Below are 10,035 nucleotides of genomic sequence, written 5' to 3' on the forward strand. Positions count from 1 at the left end.
CATATTGTTAATATCTCACAAATGATTGTCTTGTATTTCATAATTCAAAATTTACAGATGACATAATTAATAATTTTGAATGAGTCAAAGAAGACGAAGGGTACATATTCATGTCAATTAAATATTTAAACAATGATTATTTTTCTAACAATAATACTAATTTTTTTTGTAGGTGTACACTATGAACTTGATAATGATCTACTAACCATATATGTTGATCGAATTTCTCTACAACTATTACAAAATACTACTCTCATTCGACGACAACTAATCGATATGTATGCATCTATAAAGAAGTGGAGGCTACTATTTATTAAAAAGAGGGAAAATGCATAAGTACCCCCCAGCCTATGCCCGAAATCCCAGAGACACACCTAATTCGGGGGGGTAATAGGACCTTAGTAAAGGTTAGGTGTGTCTCTGGGATTTCGGGCATAGGCTGGGGGGGTACTTATGCATTTTCCCTTAAAAAGAAGAAGGAAACTTTAAGGCATTAAATATTTTGCAACTATAATGCCGATATTGAAATTATGTGTTGTGACATATTAAAAAAGTATTCTTAACAAGTTGAATAATTGATATATTATAAGAATTCTATATTTGAAGTCGTTGTAGTAGTACGTTTGAAATTCACTTGATAACAATATTTTTGTATGATGTGCCTTGCAATGATGATAATATCAATTGAATATAATCGTTCCTTGATTTGAGCTTGTATTTTACATATCGTACACTTATATTTTAGAAGTATTTATACTAATTAGCACCGTATACACGTGCGTTGCACGTGTTCGAAAACTAGTACTTATATAAACACTTGTACTTGCACAGATTTCTAATGCCGATCCTCAATAACTCCATTAGTTCTCGATTAAAAAGTTCTTAAAATTGCCAGTGTATACTACTTAAACTTTTATAGAAATTAAAAATTGCATCACTTCCACTCACAGTACATAGCTCAAGAAACTTCTCACGGTAGTACATTTGCAGTCTACAAAAATTTACATAAAAGTAACAAAGAAACGGAGTATAGAAATCTTAACTACTTTGTACAAGTTATATCAGAGTAAGTAGTCCATTTATCAGTCACAGAATTTGGAGGAACAACTGCTATTTTAGCTTCATTGGCATTGAGATTAGTCTGAATCTCCTTTAGAGTATCCAAAACTTCAACCATAGGAGGCCTCACGTCCCTATCTGTCTGCAAGCACAGAAAAGCCAGCTCAGCCACTGAAGTAGTCATTTCCCGAGTTTTGGTATCTAAATCGTACCCCAGGGATGGATCGATCAACTCGTCAACTGCAGATTTTATGATCTCGTTTATTGCATAGTTGACCAAATTGATCTCTTGGCTATGCCTGTTCATATCCACAGCTGGCATTGATGAAATGAGCTCAACAAGGACCACCCCGAAGCTATAGACGTCACTTTTAATGGTCAGCATTCGTGATACTTTGGATCAATATAGCCTGGGGTACCCCGGGGTGTAGTTGAAATATGAGAGACATCATTTGGGAAGAGCCTTGAAATTTTAAATGATATGCATGAATATTCTGTAATAAGAATACATGGCAGCAATTAAACATGTTTTACTACCTGTTCCCAGAATCAGCCCCACCATCTTTTTTTCAGTTGTTTCTTTTCTTTGATCGGTACTACTTGCAGGTGTTTTTGCATCTACAGAAGGGGGAAATAATATGAAATATATTATTTATGTGGCATGAAACAAAAAAGGGACTTAAGAAGCATGAACTTGACCTTGGAAGTATAAATTATTTTGGAGATGTCTACCTTTGTGACAAGAAAATTTGTTGGTTTTATCAGTTTGGCATTGACCTCCACCATAATGACATTCATTACATTCATCAGACAGTTTCCATTCTACTAGAATTTTGGGACCTAACCTGTTGAACAAATCACCATGACCTGAGTGAATTGGCAATCTGATAAGTGAACAGTTGGTAGGAAGATTGTCTGCTCCTATGGATTCATCAACATCTTCGAAAAGCTTGTAGTATATGCTAAAGCCTTCACAGCCATTGTACATATTATAACCAACAAAATGTTCGTTCTTCTTGTGCGTAATGTTACGGGCATTATTACTGGTACTGATGCATTTGAAGAAGTTATCAATATTAATCATAAGGAAAGGCATAAAAGGAGAGTTTGGAAGGGAGAAATTTTTGTTAAAAGCCTGGCACTTGTGTTGTCTCGGTATCGTTTGAAGCTTCGTGTCCCCAATCCAAACTGATGAATTATGCATCTCTAAAGCATAGTACCATTCTCCTCCAGGAACTAGTTGGATTCTTCGAAATGGTTTAGCATCACAACCAGATAAGAACATTATTCCACAACCGGGTTGTGTGGGAAGAGAGTAAGGAAATCTCAGGTCAGTAAAATTTCCACATGAAAAGGACTTATGACAAGTTGAATCATTTCTCCCGTTTGCCTGAACTAAGAAACCCATTTATCAGTAACAAAATTTGAAGAAGGTAGTGATTTAACTTGCTTCAGCTTAAACATATCTTCTGATTCAGTGAAACTGGGTGCTGTAACAATTTTAGCTTCATTTCCATTGAGATTAGAGTCAGCTCTCTTCTCATTGTCAAATTCACTAATCTGAATCTCGTTTAGAATATCCAAAACTTCAACCATAGTAGGCCTCATGTCCCTATCTGTCTGTAAGCATAGAAAAGCCAACTCTGCCACTGAAGTAGTCATCTCCAAAATCTTGGTATCTGAGTCGAACCCCAGGGATGGATCAATCAACTCATTAAATGCACATTTTACAATCTTGTTTATTGCAAAGTTTGCCAAATTAATCTCTTGGCTATGCCTAGTCATATCCACAGCTGGCATTGATGAAATGTGCTCGACAAGGACCACCCCGAAGCTATAAACATCACTTTTACTAGTCAAATGGTAACATTCATAATACTTTGGATCAATATAGCCAGGGGTACCCCGGGGTGCAGTTGAAATATGAGTGACAACATTTGGGAAAAGCCGTGATATCCCAAAATCTGCAACTTTAACATTAAAGTTGTGATCAAGGAGTATGTTATTAGTCTTCACATCGCAGTGTATTACGTCAGACGCATGCAGGTAAGCCAATGCACCAGCAGTTTCTATGGCAATGTTCATGCGGACTAGCCAGGTGAGTGATCCGTCCTTCACTCTGTCACCATGGAGGTGATCGGCAAGAGTTCCATTAGGAATGAATTCATAGACAAGGAGTGGTTCACGGCTACGCCTTGAAGTGCGGCCATAGAGAGTGACAAGATTGTTGTGCCTTAGCCTGGTAAGGATATCAATTTCATTTACAAACTGCTGCATTCGTTTGCAGTTGTGCTCGTAAAGGCGCTTCACAGCAACCTCTCGTCCATCCTTAAGTTTTCCTTGTCATTAATGAACAAGTATTAGGCATATGAAGAAAGAATTGAAGCATAGCTCAGTTGGATTAGGAAGTCTCTCACCATAGTAAACAGTTCCGAAACCACCATCTCCAAGGATTTGAGAGGAATTGAAATCATTTGTGGCTTCTTCAAGTTCTGAATAAGAGAAGACTGGGATGCCAAAGTATATACTGCCTCTCTCAACATCATTTTTAAATGTACATGACAATTTCCTTGTTGAGAGGAAGTGGGGCGGATTAAATTTCCTCCTCTTGCAACACCAGATAAAGTAGACAGCTAAACAAATCATCACCAATCCTAATCCACCAAAAACTGGAAAAAAATATCAGTAATCAGAGGTTTTCAGACAAAAGAAAACATCACAAGGAAAAAGAAAGTGTCCTCTCAACTCCACTATCCAATCATTTTGTGTAAGCTAAAGTACTTACCTCTCTTATCATCCTTTATCATTAAGGAAATGTTTTGAGATTTTACCACAATGAAGAAGAAACTCAAATGATATGCATGGAAATTCTGTAATAGAAAAAGATCGAAAGGACACTGCAGTTAATGGAAATTTAACTACCTACTCCCAGAGTCAGTCCGAACTTTCTTCTAGCAGTTTTTGCATCTAAAGAAAAAAGAGGGAAAATATTATAGATATGTGATATGAATACAAGAAAGGACACTACGAAAGATGCACTGTGTGACTGAACCTTGTTCATGTGGATTATTTGGATATGTACAGTGAAATTTGTTGTTTATATCAGTCTGGCATTGACCTCCCCCATAGTGACATTGGTAACAGTCCTCAGAGATCTTCCATTCTACGAAAAAACCGGCCCTTAACATATTGAACAAACCACCATGATCTGATATCAAGTCAACTGGCAAACTAATGAGTGAACTGTTGGCAGGAAGATTGCGAGCTAGAATGTCTTCTTCAACATATAGCTGAATCTTGTAGTATATGCTAAAGCCTTTACAGCCATTGTACATTCTATAACCAGCAAAATGATCTTTCATCTTATGGGTAATGTTTGGGGTGCTACTACTAGTGCTGTTGCTGTTGCATTTGAAGAAGTTGAGAAAATTCACTTTGATGATTTCAAAACATGAAATAGAAGGAGAGTCTGGCAAGGATAAGTTTTTGTTAAAAGCCTGACAATTGTGTTGCCTCAACTTGACATGAAGCTTGGGGTCCCCGAGCCCAAATGTATAATTAGATGGATTTACTAAAGCATAGTAAGAATCTCCTCCAGGAAGCAGTTGGATTCTCGGAAATGGTTTAGCATCACAACCAGATAAGAACATTATTCCACAGTCAGGTTGTGTGGAAAGAGAGAAAAGAAAGCTCAGGTCAGTAAGATTTCCACATGAAAAGGAATTTGGATAAGTTGAATCATTTCTGCCCTTTGCCTGAACTAAGTAACTGATCAGAATAAAGCATATAACAGAGGTGAAAGTCATATTAAATCCTCCCACTGATCAAGCAAAAGTCTCCTCCTATATCAACAAGAGGAAAAATTATGAATTCAGTTGTTCACAAGTACTTGCGCATTTTTAAAAGCATAGTGGATGTGGAAAAGTTGTTAAAACGTATATTAAGGGGCTGTGAGGAAAGACTTGAAGTCATGTAGAAATAACAAAACTACATTTGGCCCACGGGCGTCAAGTCTTAAGGGCCAGTTGGCTTTCTTAGGCTGGGCTAAAAGGCCTCGGTCTTTTTAATGGACTAAAAAAAAGGGAAAATTATACAGAAAAACAAGCATACACTAGTTAATTAGCTAATATAGCTATAGTTTGAATTAATTACGGCTCACAACTTAATTTTAGTTTTAATTACGTCACTTGTCCTCTTTTATACATATACAAATATAAATTATACACATATTTATACAATTATATGACATAAATACATATACAAATACAATTAATCTCTATCCACTCTCTGACCTTTCTCACTTGCCTCTCTCCTCCCTCTCCCAATCTCTCTTGCCAGATATATAAATACATATGTATATCAGTTATATATATACGATTATCTGACAAATATACAAATATAGTTCGTCTCTCTTCACTCTCTCCTCCCTCTCCCAATCTCGCTCGACCAGATATACAAATACATATGTGTACCAGTTACATATATACAATTATTCGACAGATATACATATACAATTTGACAAATATACATATACAATTCGCCTCTCTCTTCCCTCTCCCAATCTCGCTCGCCACTCTTCTCTCTATAACATGTAGCTACGAATCGTAATTACCAAACTATATCTATGGAGCGTAATTAAGCTATCTTTGAGTGACTATATGCGAAAGTTCCGCAAAAAATATCTAGCTTCATGAGTACTCTTCTAGCTTCTGTTGCATTTGAACAAAGTGAGTATCTTGTTGTAGTCGCCTTATTTGGTCTTGGAAAGATCTCATCACATGCGCTAACTTTTGGGATTGAATTAGGCTCCAGACCACAATTGGGCTAACCAATAAGGCAATCCCATTATCTAATTGTCTGGAAATTATCTTATAGTCAGACATATGCTGAACAGGTAAAATGAAAAGCACTAATTAGGTCTGCTTATTATCCTGACATTCCTCTAGGCAAATCACTCTTCTTTTAGCATTAAATCATTAAGAAAAACATCAACTTACATCTTCTTACATTCAAGGACATCTAAACACATCAGAAACCGAACCTGTAACAGTACCAGATTATGCTACAATTCCATAACAAAATGTGACTGCAGTGATATTAGCTGAGATATGAACACATAAAGGCTAGGCCAGTTCTACTACTGATGAATCTACCTCTGTTCTTGAGGGAGAATAAGGATAAGGCTTGGGAGGCATTTGCAGAGAGTCTAGTTTCCCTTCTAACATTTCCACAATCTTGCTCATAGATGGTCGATTTGAGGGATCAGTCTGTATACACCATAAACTCACCATCACCATCTTTCTTGCACATTCTTTCTCCTCTTCATTCATTATCCCAATTAGTTGAAGCTCTTCGTCTAGTTCAATTCGTTGATAGAGCCAATGTGGAAAGCAGATTTCACTCGTGCGATCAACTCCAACGTCAACATTTTTTCTTCCTCCAACCATCTCTAGGACCCTCATTCCATAGCTATAGACGTCAGACTTGTGAGAGACACCTCCCAAGTTTCTGCAAACAATTTCTGGAGCAATATAACCGATAGTCCCTCGTGCACTAAACATTGACACAATGCTCTCCTTTTTCATGCACAGTTTGGCTAGTCCAAAGTCAGAGATCTTCGGACAAAAATCTTCATCAAGCAGGATTTTATGAGGCTTTATATCAAAATGCAAAATCCGAGTGGTACAACCACGATGCAAGTACTCCAATCCTCGAGCTATGCCTAGTGCAATTTTGTACAGTATTGGCCAAGCCAGTTGGTGAACACTGTCGGATCTTTCCTCATAAATAAATTTTTCAAGAGATCTATTTGGCATAAATTCATATACGAGAGCCCTTTTACATCCCTCAAAACAAAATCCCACAAGGCTCACGACGTTAACATGTGAGGTCTTGCTAATACTTGCTGCCTCGTTAATGAATTCTTCACCACTGCCTTTTAGTTTCTTCAGGACCTTCACAGCCACATGACTTCCGTTATGCAGACATCCTTTGTATACAGAACCATATCCTCCTTGACCAAGTTTATTTTTGAAGCCACTGGTGATTCTTTTGACTTCTAAATAGTTGTATCTCTTTGGATAACACGATCCATAGTTCTTTAAAAATGCTTCAATATTTTGGTGATCCTCAGCATTAGACTCCCAAAACCTGATGTATTTGTACCACAAAATCTTCTCTCTGAAGTAAAAGAGTAAAACCAACAGTCCAACTGTAAACAGAACTGCACCTGTTGAAAGCAAAATGAAGCCATGCTCCATCAGAGAATATAAATATAACTAATTCTGAATGTCTTATGCACTATCAGGGAAGTATAGTTTTCTTTAGGGACTATGCAAATAGTAGATATCTACAAAAAATGCAGTCAGTTATCAAGGTTTTCAGGAAAAAGAAAGAAAGGAAAACATCACAAGTAGAAAGAATGTCCACTCAACTCCACTATCCATACGTTCTGTAATCTGAAGTACGTGTCTCCTCAATTTTTTGAATTTTTACCACAATGAAGAAGAAAATTTAAATGATATGCATGATTATGCTGAAATAAGAAAGAACCCTGCAGTTAATGGATATTTAACTACCTGCTCCCAGAGTCGGTCCCAACTTGCTTCTAGTCATTTTTGCATCTAAAAAAGAGGAAAAATTCTATGAAATATTATCAATATTTGATACGAAAATGAGAAAGAAATTTATTAAATATGCACTAGACCTTGAGCATTTAGATCATTTTTTTGATGATCATGTGGATTATTTGGATATGAACAATGAAATTTGTTGGTTATATCGGTCTGGCATTGACCTCCGCCATAGTGACATTTGTAACAGTCCGCAGACAGTTTCCATTGTACTAGAAAACCGGCGCTTAACATATTGAACAAACCACCTTCATCTGATATCGAGCCAATTGGCAATCTGTTAAGTGAACAGTTGGCTGGAAGATTGCCAGCATGAGCATCTTCATGATCACCTAGGCGAAGCTTGTAGTATATGCTGAAGCCTGTACAGCCATTGTACCTTTTATAACCAGCAAAATGGTCATTTGTGTGGGTAACGTTTGGGGTGCTATTACTAGTGATGTTGCATTTGAAGAAGTTGACAAAATTCAATAGGAGAAGTATGAAAGAAATAGAAGAAGAGTTTGGAAGGGAGAACTTTTTGTTAAATGCTTGGCACTTGTGTTGCCTCAACTTGGCATGAAGCTTGGGGTCCCCGAGAAAAACTGTATAATTAAATGGATTTCCTAAAGCATAGTACGAATCTCCTCCAGGAAGCAGTTGGATTCTCGGATATGGTTTAGCATCACAACCAGAGATGGGCACTATTCCACAGTCAGGTTGTGTGGAAAGAGAGAAAGGAAAGCTCAGGTCAGTAAGATTTCCACATGAAAAGGACTTTGGACAAGTTGAATCATTTCTGCAATTTGCCTGAACTAAGTAACTGATCAGAAGAAAGCATATAAAAGAAGTGTAAGTCATATTAAATCCTCCCACTGATCAAGCAAAAGTCTCCTCCTATATCAACAAGAGGAAAAATTATGAATTCGGTTGTTCACTGCACTTATGCTTTTAAGAGCATAGTGAATGTGGAAAAGTTGTTTAAACGTATATTAAGGGCTGTGAGGGAATCTTCAAAGCACCTTATTGTCAACAGAAAGACTTGAAGTCCTGCAGAAATAACGAAGACTACATTTTCAAGCCTAGTGAAAGAAAATGACTTGATATGTATCCAGGATAACTTCATTTTAAGATGAGCAACTTACAAAAATGACTATATTTATAGGGTTATTGAAGTTCAATCAATAGCTATAAGTTCAACTTCTGTTAAGGAAAAACTACAGAATATGGCAAACATCAATATATATTTAAAACAAATAGCTATAGTTTATTTTTTTATGTTATATGGATATAACTACACAATAAATAGCAAAGTTAATTATATACAAATAATCAGGAAATTTATTAAATATTAAATAGGAAAATTATTATCACAAGGATAATTAATTATGTCTAGGCACATTTTATGTGATCAGTTTTTCAATTTTATCCTCATTAATACTTTCTCTTTCATCAACATTCCTATATCACAGATTCTCAATATTTTCCTCCCATATTCCTTCCAATTTAAGATCTTTTTGATGATTCTAGGAGTAGTTTTTGTGATTTGAATTCATCGAGTATCTTTTAATTGATTTTTTCTCTCTTTTTTTATGAAGATTATATTTGTATCCATCTATATTTTCATCTATTTTTATAGGGGTTCAATTGAAGAATTATTTTATTTTCTCCATTGAAATGGTTATAGTTATATAAAAAAAAAAGTAGTAAAGGAAGAACATGAGCAAAAAGAGATTGAGGTTTGTGTGATTGTGATTTGAATTCATCAAGTATCTTTTAATTGATTATTTTTATTTTTTTTTATGAAGATTATATTTATATCCATCTATATTTTCATCTATTTTATAGAGGTTCGATTGAAGAATTGTTTTGCTTTCTCCATTACAACGGTTATAGTTATACAAAAAAAAGTAGTAAAGGAAGAACACGAGCAAAAAGAGATTGAGGTTTGTGTGATTGTCATATTTGTATATAGTTGAATACTTATATACATAGATACTTGTATTGTAATATTAACAGAAGTTGAAATGGTGATTTGTGCATACAAGTATATATGGATACATAAGTAATCTATCCAATTTAAAAGATTGTTTAGGCAATACAAGTATAATTGAATACAGTAATCCTATATTTTTATAAACAAATACATGAGTTAACACCAAACCTCAAGTATTACAGAAAAAACTTGACCAAAAAGAGATTGACGTTTGTTGGATTTATCAATTTTTTATACAAGCGAATACTTACACACTTTGATACCTACACATTCTATTATTTTCCATTTTCTTGTTTCTATGTTGTCCAATGTATCCATCCTTTGTTTAACAACAATGTGTGTGTATATATATATATATATATATATACT

The 10,035-nt window shown here is 35.5% G+C and overlaps 2 protein-coding genes across 2 annotated transcripts in view; both read right to left on the minus strand.

Annotated features, from left to right (window-relative positions):
• Positions 1–1,437: 1,437 nt before the first annotated feature.
• Positions 1,438–10,035, minus strand: part of LOC102606282 (probable serine/threonine-protein kinase At1g18390) — a 27,296-nt gene continuing 18,698 nt past the window's right edge. Inside the window, exons 2-4 of the mRNA XM_015307228.1 lie at positions 3,477–3,728; positions 3,016–3,398; positions 1,438–1,530 (exon numbers count right to left, since the gene is read on the minus strand). Coding sequence (XP_015162714.1) covers positions 1,438–1,530; positions 3,016–3,398; positions 3,477–3,705 — 705 coding nt within the window. The 5' untranslated portion in view covers positions 3,706–3,728. The remainder of the gene's footprint in view (positions 1,531–3,015; positions 3,399–3,476; positions 3,729–10,035) is intronic.
• Positions 6,135–10,035, minus strand: part of LOC102578289 (probable receptor-like protein kinase At1g67000) — an 8,071-nt gene continuing 4,170 nt past the window's right edge. Inside the window, exons 2-4 of the mRNA XM_015307262.1 lie at positions 7,766–8,567; positions 7,638–7,682; positions 6,135–7,288 (exon numbers count right to left, since the gene is read on the minus strand). Coding sequence (XP_015162748.1) covers positions 6,183–7,288; positions 7,638–7,682; positions 7,766–8,531 — 1,917 coding nt within the window. The 5' untranslated portion in view covers positions 8,532–8,567 and the 3' untranslated portion in view covers positions 6,135–6,182. The remainder of the gene's footprint in view (positions 7,289–7,637; positions 7,683–7,765; positions 8,568–10,035) is intronic.

The sequence above is a fragment of the Solanum tuberosum genome, unplaced genomic scaffold (genome assembly GCF_000226075.1).
Source record: "Solanum tuberosum cultivar DM 1-3 516 R44 unplaced genomic scaffold, SolTub_3.0 scf00051, whole genome shotgun sequence".
Classification (NCBI taxonomy): Eukaryota; Viridiplantae; Streptophyta; class Magnoliopsida; order Solanales; family Solanaceae; genus Solanum; species Solanum tuberosum.